The sequence below is a fragment of the Rhyacophila brunnea genome, unplaced genomic scaffold (genome assembly GCF_057557595.1).
Source record: "Rhyacophila brunnea isolate RB1 unplaced genomic scaffold, BYU_Rbru_1.0 scaffold_2, whole genome shotgun sequence".
Taxonomy (NCBI): domain Eukaryota; kingdom Metazoa; phylum Arthropoda; class Insecta; order Trichoptera; family Rhyacophilidae; genus Rhyacophila; species Rhyacophila brunnea.
Genome location: NW_028232859.1, coordinates 8,934,829 through 8,954,572, shown reverse-complemented (window position 1 = coordinate 8,954,572; position 19,744 = coordinate 8,934,829). Strand labels below are relative to the sequence as shown.

Here is a 19,744-nt window from a genome sequence, read left to right as displayed (position 1 = left end):
AAATAAGAATATACACTCATTTAATTTTTTGTGCCTTCTTTGTGTTATTTGTTTCAGTTTGCAGCTTAATTTTTCAGTACAGACAGACGAGAAAATGTTCAATATTGATTCCGATATTACCTGCTCTAGTAAATCACTATTTTAGAATGGTTAGGAAATTCACATAATCTAAATTTAATTAAATCTGATATGTTAATGGCTGTCTGGTTTTATAATTAACAATATAAAAAAACCTGACAAAACCTAATTATTAATATTTAAATTATTTCCTCGAAGCATAGAATAAATAAGATAGTGTTAAATTATTTTTGTGTTATGTCATGATCATAAACCTTCTTCATCCTGGACGATCTCTCCAGTAACTTTGACCGAGAACTGTTAAATCTTCTGGGCATTCTATGCATGTGACCGATCCAGCGTAGCCCCTGCAATTTCACATGCCACGTAATCTTTTCACTCCCATAAAGTGTGTATGGCTCCTCATTATACCTTGACCTTCAAATAGCCGCCAAAGATTCTTCTCAAAACTCTCATCTCAAAGATATCCATATGCCTCTCATCATGTTTGCTGAGTGCCCAGTATTCTGATACATGCGTGTTAGGTAGTAAATTAAAATGCAAAATCACCCGATCTTTCAAATAAGTATCAACCTAGTTGTTCTTAAATACTAATAATCTGGCTTTTATAGGAGATTTTCGAAATAGGTATGTAACAAACATACAATCTATGCACGCCCCTGAGAGCAAGACTCAGCAAGTGAATTACGCTCATGGCATGCAATTTCTCGCGAAAATTAATAAAAATAGTGCAAACCTTTTATGTTATTTTATTTTGTAATAATGATAATAGATGTTAAACGCTTTCCCTGATTATTGATTAAAATCGGCTCTACGAGAAATGAATGGAATTAAAAAGTGATTAAGTATAAATTTTATATTATATTAATTTATCGTTTTATAAAAAGATATTCTATTTTAAAATATTATGATGTTTAATGATTATCATAAATAAACAAATGAATGTTGATGAAATGTCAAACATGACATAATACAAACAGTAAGAAGGGGATTTTAAGAATAAATCTCGACAAAGGTGTGTGTAGATTTCTCGTTGTTTTTCGAAACTTTCGTTCGCAATCTGTACTAATTATTCGTATGTATCATTATTGTATCCACATCGTATCAAATCATAATATACCTAAATGAAAAAACAAATCCGTACCTATATAATAATATAAGAAATAATACGTTATGTCTCACGCAAAACATTACAAGATTTGATGCATGTTTTATAAAGCTAGTTGAATTTGTAAGCAATGTATGACATTATTATTATAATGAAGTGTTTTGTACTTAAGTAACTAACTAGCTATTCATATTTTTCTATTCATATTTTGCTAACAGCCACCCACACTGAATACAGAAGTCTTCCGCGTAAACTTGAATAGAAAAATAGAAAATAATTGATTTGTTTTGAGACAATGCACGATCTTGAGGAGATACAAGTGTCATGAGAATTTTACAGAAGAATGTAAATAACAAATATGTTTTTTTAAATTTCGCCAAGGCAATTGAACCTGCTGGTGTGAGAGATTTAATCTGTAATTCATTGTGCGTTTAATTAGACAATTATAATTATTCAAAACAATTTGGCGGTATCAACTTATTTTATCGATATTCTATTTCTGAATATTTGATTTCTCACTTGAGACAATATATCAAATTGCCGTTTGACAACTAGGTCGTGACCCTTTGACTTAAACTAGGTGCCCCGGAAAACGTACATAAATTGTACCACATTGTACATTTATAGGTATATTATATCTTACATAGGTATATATAAAAAAAAGTTAATTACTCTGGTAAAAACCTTTAATTAATCAACTAAAATTATGAATGAATCTTTATGTAGAGTTTTGAAGATTTATTTACATAAGAAATACCCGTGTGTAGAGTCTCGATGTGAAAGTGAACGCATTAGTAGAATACGTCAAAAACATTAACGCAAATTTACAATATGGGTATAATATTCATTGTTCAAACACATACAATAATATTATACCATGTATGTTTTGTTTTGGCTGACACGTAGAACGCATTAGCAGAACAGGCTGACAATGCTGTTGCGACATAAACGCAAATTTTTAATGTGCAAAAATATTGCAATATGGGTAGAGTTAATTTTTCAACGACACTCATCTGTATTCTAACTACATTATTGTAGATATATGTCGCAGTATAGTGTAGGATTAGTCTACTGCCAATTCTGTATAAGGTTTTCACGAAAATACTCTCAAACCGTCTCGAAACAGTTCTAGACGAGAACCAACCAAGAGAGCAAGCCGGATTCAGAAGAGGCTACAGTACTATGGATCATATACAGGTCGTCAGGGAAATCATAGAGCGCTACCAGGAATACAAACTGCCATTATATCTTGGTTTTATAGACTATGAAAAGGCGTTTGATTCCATCAAAAAATTATCAATTATAGACGCCCTTAGCAACCAAGGAATTTCCAGACGCTATACAAACATATTGAACAGTATATACAGTGATGCCACAGCATGCGTGAAACTCCACAAACGGTCGTGTAAATTCCCCATTAACAAAGGTGTCCGGCAAGGTGATACCATTTCACCTAAACTATTCACCGCTACTCTTGAGGACTTATTTAGGAAACTTGATTGGGAGGAAAAAGGTGTTCCAATTAATGGGGAGCACCTCAGTCACCTGCGCTTTGCAGATGATATTGTTATACTCTCACAAGACCCGAAAGACCTCCAAGGTAGAATGCAAGAACTCGCGGATGTCAGTCAAACGGTCGGTCTAAAGATAAATGTCTCAAAGACAAAAGTGATGAGGAACTGTTTTTCGGACCCTGCGATTATCTGTATTTCTGGCACCCAACTCGAGCAAGTCAGCAGCTACGTCTATCTCGGACAGCAGGTGTCCATAGACGGAAGCATGCACGATGAAATTGCTCGAAGAACAAAGCTGGGATGGAGTGCTTTCGGACGTCTGAATATTATCTTCAAGAGTGACCTACCATTATGTCTTAAGCGTAGGGTGTTCAACCAATGTGTGCTACCCGTGCTCACGTATGGCTGCGAGACGTGGACCCTCAACACGAGAGATGTCCAAAGGCTAAGAGTCACACAGCGAGGAATGGAGAGGTGCATGTTGGGCATCACGCGAAAGGACCGTAAGAGGAACGAATGGGTTAGGAAGCAGACAAGAGTACGCGATGTAATAGACGTTGCCAAACAGCTGAAATGGAGATGGGCGGGGCACATTGCTCGCCGAAAGGACGGCCGCTGGACAAATGCCGTCATCCAGTGGTACCTAAGGGGTACGAAACGGCCACAGGGTCGCCCTAAAAGCCGCTGGATTGACGAACTGGTAAAGTTCGGCGGAAATACGTGGCAGCGAACGACACAGGACCGAGAGAGTTGGAGAAAGCTTGGGGAGGCCTTCATCCAGCAGTGGATTGTCCCCGGCTGATGATGATAGTGTAGGAATCATGACTTATTCTTATAATAATATTGAGAATGGGACAACTGGATGCCAGGACAATTGGACGCCGCACTGTCATGGACATGTAAACAGAACGTAGACGATGAATTTTAATCAATTTCTATCTACTACTTAGTAGTTTTAATTCATTTTACTCTTAACATAATGTTTTTTATTGCGGATTGAAAATTACCATGCCTAAGGGTTTTTATAAAAATAAAAAACTCTTTTTTCGTTGGAACTTAAACATATGCACGATTAAATCATTATTTACGTGTGTATATTTAAATTCTCACCAACTTTTAAATCATAATATGATAATTTAAGTATACATAATCATATTTAATTTATTTTTTAAAACTACGTATAAGTACCTAATGTCTATTTATTTACGAATTGCTTGGCGTCCAGTTGTCCCGGCGCCAAATCGTCCTAGACCCATAATATTATAGCTTAACTGCAAAACGGATACACGTTATCACAAATGCGGTTTTATTCGATGTCAAGTAGTTTATAGCTGACTATCACCAAGGCAATGAGGAGCATGCTGAAATATGGCAATGTCTCGAAGTAGTGAATCGAACATACGTATCATTATTGAACACACAAGTCCAAAATGATACAAAAATACCAAATTAATGGTTTATAAAATTCTAATACAAACAGTAGTTGAATTGAATTGGAAATTACATTATAAAGAATGAAGAAAAATATACATAGATATAATTAAATTGGTTGAATGCATGGGCTGTGACGAAAATAAACAAAATCTATTGATATTCAGTGGATTACGTAAATGTGCCAGCGATAAAAGAGCTCGCTTTTAAGCACCGCGAAGATTGAAAAGAGCCGTAGGAAAAATACTAAAAGAAAAAGAAGAAGATGCACGCATCGGAAAGGAAAAGGAAAGTGCATAAATCGATTGCATCACAACGTCACACGACTCGGCGCTCGAATAAATAACTGACTAACAACTTGCAAGCTGAAAAAAATGTATGGACATCTGCGGTTAACTTGTGGCACGTGAAACGACTATCCCAAAATTACGACACAATTGCATAAACAAGTGTAAATTATACTACGATAATTATAATGCCAATTTTTAATATGACCACTCGGCTAGAAACAAAAATATTGATGAAAACCGTATTGCATAGACATGGAGCCTACATATATTGCAATGACGCAAAACATGTACTCTAGGAATACTGCCCTAATTTGTCATATAAACTGTCAAGCCTGTGCATGTGTTCCATAAAAAATGGCACTTACGTCAAACTGGAATTTTATAATATGAAAGACTCGATATGTAAGAAGATTCAGCATCTTTGGTCAGTAGATACTGCTAGTGCAATGCTTGCTTTGCGGTAGCAATAGATGGTATCTTACGAAAATTCGAGGGTAGTTGCTTGTAGCAGATACCAACTGAGTGTACATATACGGGGTGGTATGACCATCAGAAACGAAGACACAATAAAGCGGATCAAGCAGCCTCCTTCACATCAAGAGTGAATAAGCGATGTTAGGCCTGAATTGGCTGGGTACGGCTAAAGAGATATCTCAACCTTGCCTGCCTTTTTTGCCTATCCAGTTTCCGGCGTTTTGGAAATTCACTAAATATCGTATCGTAGCGTATTTGCTGGCATTGAAATGCTGGCTAGAGCTGAATAGGCGCAAGAAGACTGAAGGGTCACATGGATTTTAGAGACAGCCTGGTGTTCATATTCTCTACCTACATCTGGAAGTGTCCGACGTCCACCGCTTGGTGCAGCCTCAAAAAAATTAAACGGCAATAATAGTTATAAATCGCAACGAAATGGTTAAGCTTGCAAACAGTGGGCCCGAGAAAATTAATAATTGCGTGTAGGTACAATAAAAAAACGAATAATAAATTTTGATTGTCAAAACAACTGACTTCAAATTCTGTAGGTACATACTTATTCAAAATATTCATGCGCATATATTCTATACACAAGACTGCTATCGAGAGTAGTTCTTCATATCGATACCTCAGTTCAATAGGGGAACAACTCAAAATTTAAAGGTTTTAAGTTAAGAATGCGATTCGATGTAGAAAGGTCTTCTCTTTATAATAATTCAGCAAAAAAAAAATAGTCAAAATTTCTTCAATGTGTCATAAAATCGAATAACCCTTTCTGAGATTAATCAGTAATTCCGTTATATAATCAAATTTATTGGTTAATTCCTTATTAAAATGTAAAATTTCATTTGCATTGATGTATTCCACTGACTTATATATAAAAAACATCCACTTCCAATAAATCAAGGCTTTAAAATTAAATTGAGGATTACTGCAAAAAATAGAAACGCCATTATCTTGGAACAAGGTTTTATGAGTTGTTCCCCTATTGAACTATTGTATCGATATGTTTGTATTGAAGTATAATTGTTGTAATAAGTTAGTCGTCTAAGCCGTCAAAACTGTCTATCTCGCTCTAAAATTTAGCACACCCAAGAGAGGTGCTGTTAAAACCACTTATTGTAACAATTACAACTAACTTATTTTAATTGTTACAATAAGTGCTAATACTTCGATTAAAAAAACTACCCTCGATAGCTACCGATAGCGGCCGATAGCAGTCTTGTGTATAGAATACGAATACATGCGCTGGTCTAATTACGTGCAGATGAAAATATTATATTACCGCTTTGGAGCAATTTTTGTTTTTAGTATTTTGATTTTGCTCCTATTATTGTATTATTATTAATGAACGACGAAAAGGTTTTTCACGCCTGTCACTTACATTAACAACATCTAGTCAATCTTGTTAGAAGTTTTTTTTAACAGTGTGATGACAGCGGAAAATGCATTTCAATTGAATGCCTTTATCTTTTTGTTGTATTTATAGCTATTGTGTTGGGTTTGTTTTGCAGCTAAGCGAAAGGAAATTAAGTATGTATAATTCAAATCTACGACTATGCATATCAGTACACTTTATTAATGATAAGTCGATGCTCTTTGGGCGATTTACTATTCATAGACAAAGATAAAATAATAGAGTCCATATAAGGTTGTTTATAGTTTAATAATTAAACTGTTGTTATGTCGCTCACTAAAACATTTTTTCACTGTAGAAAGTGAAACAAAAATAATAATTTAATACGTGTTAAAAAGTTAATAATATACATTGCAGGGAGAACGTACTGACGCATTGAAATTTAGCACAAGTACACTTAATCAATAACTTACTTATCCTGTCTGTTCATGGATAAAAACATAGATAAAAAACTAACGTAAATTTGCAAAACGCAGAATTCGGTTGAAAAATAACATGATACACAATAAAAATATTATTTGAAGTGATAACCAAATTTCATAGGTCGGTTCGAAAAATTAAATTCTTCTTCTTCGGCCTTGTTCTTGTGAAAAAAATGTATTTATTATTTTTTAAATTCCGATTTCTATGTGTATTTTTTAATTTCCGTCAATTGATTTATTTTCTTATGCCGATTGGCACAATATTATTGTCAACGACAATTGGCAACACTGGCGGGAGGGTTGTACCCACTCATTTCATTGGCCAAAATCATTGATATAGCATTGAGATTCCGTACACGATTACAATTATATTGTACCTATAGATTAGAACATATTGTGTAATATCGTTAATTATATTATAGGTACCGACTAATCATTTTGATTGATAATAATCTAATAATAATTGCGAGAGTGAACGAGCACTTTGCGGTCTCGCGGAGGTTATTAAATATTTTTTGCAATGTCAAAAATTCTCTGTTCATCCTTGGCATTAGAGTGACTGTATAATAAATACTGACTTCGACAAAACACACGAATTTAAGGTCACCGCAAAAAACCCTTCTGGCAATAATGTTGTTTGGCGATATCGCTAGTGATGTCATCGATAGAGGTTTTTTTTACATATTTTTTAATTGATACAAATCGACATGCATCAGGGGGGTTTTTGCATGACTATTTACATAATAATTTAAACATTAATATTCATTCACATTTGGACATGTTTTATCATTAGAATGTTTTCTACGTCTGACAAAGAAAACTATTATAAAAAGGGATTGGATTAGGTACATATTGCAATCTCAGGCAGGACGTTCAATTCCAGAATTAGATAAACTTTTAATTAATATTTTCTTAGTAAGTATCTAGCATTGACTGAATACGTATGTATATTAATTATCTCGATCGATCATACAGATAGCTTTCTTTATTGAATTAAAATAAATTTATTGAATGTTGGTACTATAGTATATACAAATCCAAACATTAAAAACCCATAATAGTGAGGTGCACAATTATCAATCCTTTGTATCGATGCAGATGTCGATTGTGCCCATCACTAACAAATGAATTACATATTATTGCAAACCATTAGCGGCATCACCTTCGATATAAGGCCTTTGAATTAATAAATATTAAACGGCAAGGTCTTTTACCGCTTGTAGAATGCTTTGAGCGAATCGCAAACACGTATTTATTTATCGCTAGGGTGGCCACACTTTCAATGGGACAATACAAGTAAAGTTAAATAAGTAAGCAGGTACCTTGCAATAGGTACTCATTCATCGCCGTCAGTATTAAAAAAAATAGATACAGACCTACAAACTTATCTAAAGAATGGATGGGGGCGCCACTATCGAAAACTACCCAAACAAGACTCGCAACTGAACAGACGTTTTCAAAATGGCGTCCATATGGTAGTTCGTAGTTCCATTTTTTACCGTTCTTTAGATAAGTTTGTAGGACTGTAGCTATTTACAAATTAAGCTAAAGCTAAAAGAAGTGTGCGTATACGTATACATTGCAGTAATATCAAGTTATAGTTATAGTTAATAAATAATGTTTTTCCATTTTTCTTTTCATAATTCTTTATATTTTATGTTATCCCTACTCTATACAATATACTTTTTGTTTGGCATTCTTGTATTATCATCTAACAGCTAGCTGTTTACTGCTTGTAACATTTTCACATTATTGAATTTTTATACGCATTTATAATCAATAATATAACTGTTTGTTTCCTTAATAAAATAAAATAAATTGTTTGATTAATTAATTGAATACCCACAAGTAAAAAATAGACAATGCTTTCTATTCATTTCTGCTTTGTATCATATTGTATTCTTATATGTTTTTCAATGATTATAATGTCTTTCACCAAATTTATGCATTCACTCGTGTGGCGGTAGGGTTTGTAAAAAATAAAATAATATCCACAGTCACCAACTAAAGCTGACTATATTCAGGCCGCTGCACTGAATTTCGAATTAAGAAGGTAGTGCTAGTTTTTGATTATCTTCGAAATAATTATCACTATCATCGAAGTTTACTGTTTCGTCTCACACATGTCTATAGTCGGCCTTGTCACCAACACAAATTCATATTATCACGCAATCGTTATCCATAGAGAGGCACCGACTTTTACTTGTGGAATGGAGACTTCCGTGATTTTCTCCTAATCACTTCACCTCATTAGTAGCTCTTAAAATAATTTGTATTTATTGGTTTTCTGGTCCTCGGCGAACAGTGTCGCTAAATAACTGTAGGTAAAATAAGCTGCAGGCAGACATAATAATTAATTGAAGATGACACGTTTTTACAACATGTACAACACAACAATAAATTCTGTTACACAATCAACCGTATACATCATTCCAATATATGTCTAGTTTAATATGTTATTTAATCAGTACAGAATGACACACCTGATAGATTTTAATAGTAATGAAACACTTATGGCTCAGACTGTGACGATCGGTCACATATATGCCGAAAACCCCGTTTTTTATGTTGGCGTCCTGTGTCACAGGGTGTCACAGAGTATAAATACGATGTCATAGCTGTCATACAATATGTATGTATAATATGTCGGAATGGCATAGATATGATCATAGACACTAAACCGCTCTTAGCATATATGTGCCGATCGTCATATAGTCTATTTGAACCTTTACGAACGATAAGCTTGTTCGATACCAGCATACTTACTTAGTCTTAAACATGTACAACTTTAATTATGTGGTAACCTACGTCTTCTCCTGGATAAGCCATGTTCTAGACTCAAAGAAGGTTGGTTAGAATAATTATTTTAAATACTGATGTCAAACCACTGAAACTGAATTTTAAGCCAAGAAATGCGTCTTCTTTTACATGTTATATTTCTTGATATGATTAACTGTACCAATACATATTTGGCATGATAAGGCCGATTAATACTAATGAGTATCACCATCGCCATCTTTAGATTAATAAAGCCTGAGCATAACTTTTTGTATAAGCAACGAGTGGTCCACATTTCAGCTGTCAAAATCAGATCCCAGATTGCTTGACATATTGATTCGCCCTTTCTCGTTTCAAATTGAATTATAAAAAATTCTCACATCAAATATATTAACTATCAGTATGATTTATAAATAATATACATTCCTGTTATTCATCAGCTGTCAAAGTCAGACTAGCCCTTCATACAAAAACCGGTGGTAATATCGATTTCCAAAAAAATATGTAGCATTGATCTATGCAGTACATGTGTAGAAGTTATATTAATACTATTGTATTATTTATCATTTAACTCATCTAGAAGTGAACACGAGAGACGCATCAGTATGAGCACTCTATAGACAATAACAGGCATTGACAGGTCATCCATAGACAACGGGAGGGACGGAAAGTTAGGACCAGTCGTGAATGTATCGGCTTTCTTTTCAGCTGGTCTCACTCAAGCAACGAGTATGTAATAAAAAAAACAGCTTTCAGGGTATAGTTTTACCTATAATCCTTAGGATATTATAAAAACCACGAATTCGTTACTCAGAGTTCAGTTTAAAGTGGAATTTGTAGGTAAGTGCTAATCATTAAACAAAATCACACAAACAAAATTTCTTTGTTACACACTGAATTGGTCACCCCATTTTCCATGAATAATAAAATTTGTTAGAGAGGTATGTCCCCACTTCGGCTAGACACCGATATCACGACACACAATCAGGAAGCAAAATCGAAATAATTATTATTGCGATGTTGGTTTATGTATTTTTTTTCTATTATTCATTTGTCATTATTCTCTCTGGTTTATTAATTGCGCGCGCTTTTTGTTGGCGTTCCATTCTCGCAGGTTGGCACGCGTGCGCCTGGAACGCGCATCGCGTGAGAAATGGAAGATGTTGCTATAGTAAAAAAATAATAAACAATTTGACGGATAACTATTTGCCAATTTCGCTGTCAAACAAAAGACCTCTAATAGTTTATTAGAGGGTTATTATCGGCCACAGACCTGACGTTCTAATGTGGGAAAGCGAAGTCTAAAATAAACGACTGTCGATTGGGCCCAATGAAATTATTTGAAGAAAGGATAATGTTATAATGTATTATGGTATGGTTGATGGATGCCATACCTACAGTGTATTTATCTCACGAAGGTGAGTCCCCACTCCGCCGACCGCGCGCACAGATTAGCTTCACATTTAAATTTAATAATAATTAATTGTTACGTTGGTACCTACTCAATATATTGTTTTTTTTATAAATAAATTTGAATTCTACGACGCATACTCTCAGAGTGGGGGTGAACATTAATAAGATACTCTAAGTACCTCCGTTACGATTTTGAATCTATCTTATCCGGATTCACTCCCTTCATGGTAAGTTTAGTCCAGGCCAATATACATGGACATACCCCGCAAACAATTAATTATATAAAGTTTTATAAACAATCATTAATTTGACACTCAACACGTCATGCCCACATCTGCAATCATTATGTATTTTGGACAGTACACATCGAACGAATTTGCGCGCTTTAATGAAAACAATATTCTGCCTGTCGCTACTTCCGAATCGACGATACGGTAAATCCCATTCTCCCCGCCTTAAATATGACCACATTTGCTTGTTTGTCAGTGAATTTGTACCTACATGTTTACCATCGGCAGTGGTGTAAGTGATGATAATTGGCAGAGATGAGATGGCAAAACATGATATTTTTTTTATAAAAAAAACATTTTTATATAATTGATTGATTGATAAACAAATTTTAAATATTTTTTTTCAAATGTCGGATGTTTCACTGTATTTCACTATCTAATTAGTAAAAAACTCGAGACGTAGCTAACCTGCCACAAAATTAAGTAAAATGTAAAAGTAAAAAATTAAATTTCTATCTTGAAAGTTAATACCTAATTTATTAGTGTGCTGTCTAAACTCTAAACTGTGAGATTCCGGAAAACGCAATTCTATCCACATTCTTTTTGGTTACTAAATTAAATCCTTAAATATTAAAAAAAAACTAGTTTCAGAGGAAGTCATTCCTAAGGTCGCCATTAATTTAAAATTCAAAACGCATGCATGTCATTAAATTAATGTCGATAAAATGTAATTACTAATGCAAATAACTTCAGCAAATGGATACGGAAAAATTATAAATTCAAGCGTTCACAAATATTTTTATAAATAAACCGGTGAAATTTTAAATTTAAATAAATAATTAGCAATTTCCATAATCGCACGTAATATCTAAATACATTCAAAAAATGCAGCGCCCAAATCGTTGATGCAATGTTGCCAACGTGAATAATTACATAATATGCAAAAAAAAAACTGTTAAGAAAGTAATATTATTCATAAAAATAGTCTGCTGTAAAACGGTTCAACGTTGAGAATGAAATAGATTTATATAAAAATATTTATCTGCTATACCTACATAGTACATACCTACATTTTATTATCCAGATAAAAATATTTAATTATTATTTATTGTGCTTTCGGTAAAACAGCGCGCTATTCTGTAGTAGAGTGTATCTATAGTCACTGCACTATGATTTTGGAATAAGCACTCTCTCCACGACTAGGCTCCGGCAGCGGCACTCAAGCATTTTCCAGTGCAAAGCCTGTGGTATTCTTCTTTACATGAAAACATCGTGCATACAATACGAATTTTATTAATTTTACTACCCATGAAATTTAATTGTTTAAAAATACAATATATTATAACAAAACAGTCTTTTTATTACACATATTTTGCGTCCCGGCATACATACTATTTTCTCGCCCGAAAATTGTGCATTCTGCAAGCATATTGTTATCGAACCCCGGCGACTGCACCGATTTTTTCACACCCCCGTGTGTCACCGCCGCGCAATGACATTATTAATGGACGACGCACTCAGTAAAGTAGCTAGCAAGTAAATTCAAACGTAACGTTCGCACGTGCATAGGTAGACGTCACGCAATCAATATCCATTATGCAATATCACGCATCGGGAGTTCATAGCAATATCACCTTTATTGCAATGGCGTTAGAATAGTGTTTCTAATATCAATGTTCGTTTGAGCGAACCCGTTCGAACCAAACCATTCGGCAGACCCGACAAGAAGCATCGAGAATTTATAGCAATATCACCTTTATTGTAATGGCGTTAGAACAGATTATGCCATTCGGCAGACCCGACAAAAAAGTAAGTGTCATTTTTTTTCCAGATGCTTCGTCCACATTAATGTCATTGCCGCCGCGTTACAATTTTTCGAGGTAGTTCCTGCTAATAGACGTATTCTACATTAAAGATACAGGAAGTAACCATTCTAACCAAATAATTGAATCTAGTGAAAACCATTGTGGATTTACAATGGAAAATATTACACATACATAAAAAATAAATATTTCTTTCATTATCATAAAAATAACACCAGCATTGCCGAGTTTTTTTTTATTAGATCTAGAATTTTCAAACAGGGAGCTTACATAATTTGAATCTGGCGTATGGCGTTAAATCTAGCGTTTTTCGACCCGCACACCGCACACAGCTTAAAACGCTTCATACCAGATTTGCTTGAAACTTGACTTTTGTACCTTATATTAAATATAAAATTTTTATAAAGGAAATAATAATAATACTGTTACATAAATGATGACTAAAATTCTTACCTACATTCATTTATAATCGTATGACTTCCATATTTTATTAGTTGTAAAATACGAAATTCTTTTTCGATCTTTGATCTTTTAAAACCAATTCTAATCACTTTTTGAATTTTGAAAAAATCTAGCATATTTTTCTGGTATTTAGTTTATTTTCTTACCATATCTGGCATATTTAGTTAGTAATTTAGGTGCATCGAATCTTTAAAATACAATAAAAATTAATGATGTTATTGTTATTTGCAATGGATATGTAATTATTGTACGTTACACTATTGGTGTGACAATAGCAACACATGTTATTGTGCCGAAAGTGAGTGACAGTTCACGTGAGATGGCTAGTCGTGAAAATGAAGATTCCTCTTCAGATACCACTGACGAAGAAGATGCATTAGATTTTTCTGGTCCGCTGTTTGACCCTGAGAAGGCCCTGTACTCCAAAAACATAGTTGTACCGCGTCCCGATGCTCCGCAATTGGACAACATTGCGGTTTACGCGGCTCGCATGAATGCCGGCGATCTGTCAAAATCGGTCGGTAATGCAGGGAAGGATATTGCCGAGCGGAAGAAATTGAAAGAGGAAAAGTTAGCGGCCAAAAATCGATCGCGATTTTTACCTCACCAAAGTATGTATTTTTTTTTATTTTATACATAAAATTGTTCCATCACTTCATTTTATAAAACATATATTTCATTTACCTAACATTAATATTACAATAGTTTTATACCTACGGAAAAATTATCATTATAGTCAATTAAATTTCGCAATTATCTAGACCAGTGGTATGCAACCCGCGGGCCATCCCATCCCAAATCCCATCTACTCCATAGACTATAGAGGGTTTTCTGTGAATCGTGGTAAAATGCTTTCGTCCAATTATTAGAAATTTGAGTATACTGTGTTCCAATCAAAGAATTTCGACTTAAAGTAGAGTCTAGGGCAGGGATGGCAAATAGGAATTGATCGGCGTGCAAAAATAAGCCGTTTTTTTTAATTCATGGCGCGTAAGAATAACTTTGTTTTGTACACAATATGATATAATCTAAAATCTAAATCATATGTAAGTATTGAATAAAGACAACAATTGGATACATATAAAAATACACATAAAATGAAAGAAAATAAAGAAATATAAAAACATTTAATAACATTAATTTTTGTTTGAGGTTTTTTATATCAGGCTGATAAATGTCGTTGATTGCAAATTAATACATGCTGCTGAATCTTCCTTCGTCAGCTTATTTCTAGTCTTTGTACATGATCCAATATAGAACATCAAATTTACTGTTCAGTCAAGTGTTGCCACAATATACATCAACATGATTTTGCTTTGATTTTATATTTTCCCGCTATAAACGTTTTAAATATTAAAAAAATAAAAGGAATTAAGTTTTTTGATGTGCCGTCTAAACTTTTAGCGTACCAAGTTAAATTTCATATATTTCGACTACATCTCTGTAGAATGTTTTTTCAACTTGGTTGCAACATATTATATGAGCCAAAAATGGGATGGGGTTGGTCCCCGCAAAAACCCTGCGTCGCCACGACAACAAATCATAGTATTATACACCAACATAATCTGGTTGTAAATGGCCTTACCTCACAATTATTTTAGATGAAACTAAAATTTATCTTATTGAAAAATATGTCAGTCAATCGATGCACCATCAACAATCTCACTATCGCTGACACTGGGTTTCATATTATAAGTATGTATGTACATAATGGAGAGTGCAGAATGACCGGATTATCTGGAATGTATATGTTACGCCGATTGTGCGAAATTGAATATTACATGAAATGGGCAAAATTTTGCCTAAATCATGAAAAATGCAAGCCCGTTACCTTATTCATGAATTAGACAAAATATCTGGAGAGTGCGTGAATTCGGCAGTAATTTTTCTGTCTAGTTCATGTCTTGGACAAATTAGATAGTAGCGCTACGGTGGTATTTTTTGCAACTAAACTAAATGTATCAAAATGCTTATGTTATCTATGGTCAAACAAAAAGGTGCAACTAATCAAACTAAACAAATGTCATTGATTATAATATAAAAATATACCAATCAATATGTAACTGCAATGACTTTCATATCTATTTACTATGCGCAAAGAAATCTAGAACTATAATATGATAACGGAAGAATTTTATTGAAAAGTATTTTCGTGATTTGATTCGTGCTTGGTCGATTGAATGTTTGTGATAGTTTGTTGACACTTGATGGCTAACCTCAAAATGGACATTCAGTTGAATACTTTAATTCAGAATTACAAAACCAAACCTAACCTAACCTAACCTAACCTAACCTAATAACAGGGCTCGAAATGGACCGGAGCGCACCGGAGCGCCGTTCCTGTTCGTGAAATCGGTAAAATTATCGCTCCGTCTCGTGGAAAAAATAATTTGACCGTCTGAGCTAGATAGGTCATATAATAGAAAATCCAAAACACATATTTTTATGAAATACAAATACTATTTGATAACTATTTAAGTATCTTCAGAAAACTGTCGAGCGCTCCGGTTCGTAAACTTTTCCATTTCGAGCGCTGCCTAATAATAATAATATTATATTATGTCCAATTATAACTAATAAAACCATCCGTATTAAATTTACTTTTTCTTCTGTCATGTTGACAGTTCAAGAATTCCATACCCTGGCGAATTCATGTACCCAGCAGAAAATTTACCTAATTCATGAATAAGGCTTGACTGTTACATGAATTAGCCAAAATTTTGGCCATTTCATGTAATAGTCAATTTCGCACATTCGGTGTAACATATACATAATGCAGAGTGCAGAATGACCGGATTATCTGGAATGTATATACAATTTAAATAAAAATGATATCTCCTCTATTATACCTACTAGTATCCACGGCAGTGTTGCCATCTTTTTCTATGCTGATTATATATAGTACAAAGGCGTAAAAATTATAGTATTTCTAAAAAATATATAGTACAGGAACATTTTTCGTCTTGAATCGTTTAAAAGTATAGTATTATGGTTTATTTGGCGTAAAATTATAGTATTTTACATTTTAAGCGAAATTAAAATTATAGTATTGTACTATAATTATAGTACGGATGGCATCACTGATCCACGATAAGTGTTACCTTTGCGGCCCGCTAAAAAATATTAACTATTGACCCCAGGTACTTATAATAAGGTTTCACTGATCTAGCTGAGCTGGGATATAGAGTCACACATAAACTTGTGATTTGTAATTCTGTGGAATCGGTTAACTACCTTACCTTCTATGTGTGTAATGCTTACCCGATTAATTTGTAATTCTGTGGAATCGATAATCCACTATACGTGTAAACGTTTACTAGATTTATATATTATACATTGTTATAATATAGTATAGGTACCCAGTATTTTAATTTATAATATTATTATGAATTAAATACATATTTTGATTATTGCCGCACGCGTAGAGTTGAATTAAATCCAAACCTCTTTGGATAAATCACATTTCGCTTCAGATTCCGAATTCCTATACAGGGACGCGCCAAGCTGGGGTGTTATGGGTGCAAAAACCCGAGTAGCAGGATTCAATAATAAGTATTTTATAACGACTGTATTGTAAAATATATATTATTCAATTACGTTACCTACCTACGTACGTTGCTTGCTGCCGAAAGAGAGCATTTACCACAGGGCGGGTGGGCAAATCGAAGGCTTAGAGTCAATAATTATAATTTAAATATGAGTCATAAAGGTGCAAAATTTCCAGAAAAAACAATTTCCATGAATAAAACTATTTCCATGAATGAAACAAGAAACATGAATAGTAAAAAAGTCACTTGTGGCGCAAGTCTCTTCCCTGTTATTAAATACATATTTTTACACCCAAACACATACAACTTCTCGATAATTCAGAATGTTATATAATATTTCGTAGTTAAAAACCATTATCACCTAACTATTTATTAATTATTGTTCTCTGACGATGCTCTGACGTGTATGTATATGAAAAATGGTTACGCGACTTTATACCGTGCAATACTATTCGCTACGAGTGAAACTAGTATTACGTAGAATTTTTAATCGCATAATTATCTTGGAAGTAGATTTTTTCATCTTGGTTAACTTGGTTGGATAGTTCTAATCATCATCTCCTAAATTTATAATAACTAAATTTGTGTTCTTCACACAAGTTATATAATATTATGTATGGTATGTAAAGTAGTTTCGTTGGTTTTACAGAACCAAAAAAAAATACAATACCTGCAGGTTGAACTATGTAAATTTAATAGTTGTGATCGTGTCTGTCGACTTCTTGTTTTCATATCATTTCTAGTATATAACAAAAGCATTAATGCGTTGTCATAAATATTTTAATCGTGCTAGAGGTCAAGAAGAAAGTGATTCGTACGAAAAGTGTAATCGCATGCAGCGAAGAAAAAAAACTCGATGTTATTTTAGCGGTGTTACGTTGGCGCTCGTCTCGGAGGGCAAAAGCACTCCGCGGGGATCCCCGCCCCGCGTGCTCGCGCGGGGAAGGAATTCCCGGGGGGAGGGCGAGGGAGCAAGGTGGAGAAACGATCGCGCAACAGGAGGGGCGCGGGGGGGCGGTCCGGTCGACGACCCGTCGGGACGTTCACCCCACGGTGTGTAAACTTGGATAATATGGGAGTGTGCGTGGCGCAAGTGGGTGACATGAATGGCACGCGGGCGAAACTTCTCTCGTTTAGCTGTGTTTTCACACCAAGTCTTCTTCATCCATCAGAAATTTGGCAACGCATGCTCTCTCCCTATTGCCACGTGTTCACTCCCTAAGTGAACTATTTGGACACCACGCGGTGCATCCAAGAAGTCCAACCGCTCGTCAATTTATTATAATCACATTATAACAAAAGTTTGATATGATTAAGGTTGTTATGCGGCGTTCAAATGTGGCGTTTTTTGTTCAACTATATGTTGAATGATAGTTGAAAGTTAATTAAATAGTGAGAACTATATTTCAACAACGTTGATCAACTTGTAAGTTGCATTGAACGAAGTTGAAGTCCATTCTACTTTTGTCGATTCAAACCCGAATAATGGAGTCAACTAGTTTCCTATTTTAACCGAGGTGACAACAACTTTCATCGGTACATCAAACATGTTTATTCTTTTTTTATATTATAAACATATTTATGACGTTATGTCAACACAGTTGAACGACAAAAATCACCACGCGTGAATGCGGCATTGTGGCAACAAGAAGGAGGGGGGGGGGTTAGGGTAAGCAAGATAATCCGATACACCAAAAACGATCTAATTATTACTGTAGGAGTTAGCTACCATATCATGCAGTATACAAATAAGCACTGCTTCGTGTGCATGGAAAGACATGGGTATCACATGTCATTTCAGCAGCTGTAGTCCCGTCAAATATAGATGGTACCTATTCAGCGGTCTTCCTGGATGTTGCTACGACTTCTTTTTTTACTATATGGTTGTTGCATTATTCAGAAGGAAAGGAGACGCTCCATGCCGTATTGTTTAACGCGGTAAGCTAGCGCCACTATTTAACCATATCGGAACCATACTAAAGTCACCTCACGTGTATCACACAACACTTCACGTGATCTAACGTGTCTGTTTTTATTCACACAATATTTTTGTAGCTCAGTTTTAATAATTATTGAATGTTCTGATAACTTCATATGACTTCACGTGACGTGATCACAAAGTGTCTCTGAATAAACTCGTAAATTTTTATGTGCGTGAAATCAATTGTTTTCACATGAAAAATCCGGTTATGATTTCAGTAGATACCCAATTGAAGCTGGCAGTAGTGTGTAAAAAATAATATTTTAAATTGAACAAACACAATCGAAGGTACAATCAAACTTCCAGAGAATGGTTCTGAATCGCTAAGTGAAAAAATAGTATGTGCAGCTCGCGGACTGTGTGATCGGTGGAAGACCAGCTAGTTGGACGGCAGATGTGGGTGCTGTCGTCACAACTTTGACTGATGATATAGATCGTTGACTTTCGCAGTACTCCTGTCCGCGTGGGTGATAGAACTGCTGCCAATGTCTATGCCCAGCTTAAATTAAGCTCAACCTAGTAAAGCTCTGCAGAACACACTGATTAATTCTCTGCGGAACAGACGGACTTACGATGTATATACATACTCAGTATTCACATAGTATTCTTCTCATGAAATATAAAATATTACCGGTGTACGCTGATCTAATCTACAAGAATAAGAAATGGACAAGAAAATTACGACGACCGTTCTCGGTAATCCGTTGAACTGTGTACTTACGACAGTAACAAATGTTAATTTCGTATTGGTTTACGAGATATGACCTAAATTCTA

At 34.5% G+C, this 19,744-nt stretch overlaps 1 protein-coding gene and 1 long non-coding RNA gene across 3 annotated transcripts in view; one reads left to right on the top strand and one right to left on the bottom strand.

The window, feature by feature from the left end:
* The window catches only part of LOC147071815 (uncharacterized), a 208,466-nt gene that overhangs the window by 16,754 nt on the left and 171,968 nt on the right, over window positions 1–19,744 (bottom strand). The gene's annotated exons all lie outside the window — the stretch shown is intronic.
* Window positions 13,728–19,744, top strand: part of Lsm11 (U6 snRNA-associated Sm-like protein LSm11) — a 58,275-nt gene continuing 52,258 nt past the window's right edge. The window contains exon 1 of one of the 2 annotated variants that reach the window (XM_085946647.1): window positions 13,728–14,051. In XM_085946647.1, the coding sequence (XP_085802773.1) occupies window positions 13,760–14,051 (292 nt within the window). In that variant the 5' untranslated portion in view covers window positions 13,728–13,759. The remainder of the gene's footprint in view (window positions 14,052–19,744) is intronic. The other variant, XM_085946648.1, reaches the window with a different exon arrangement.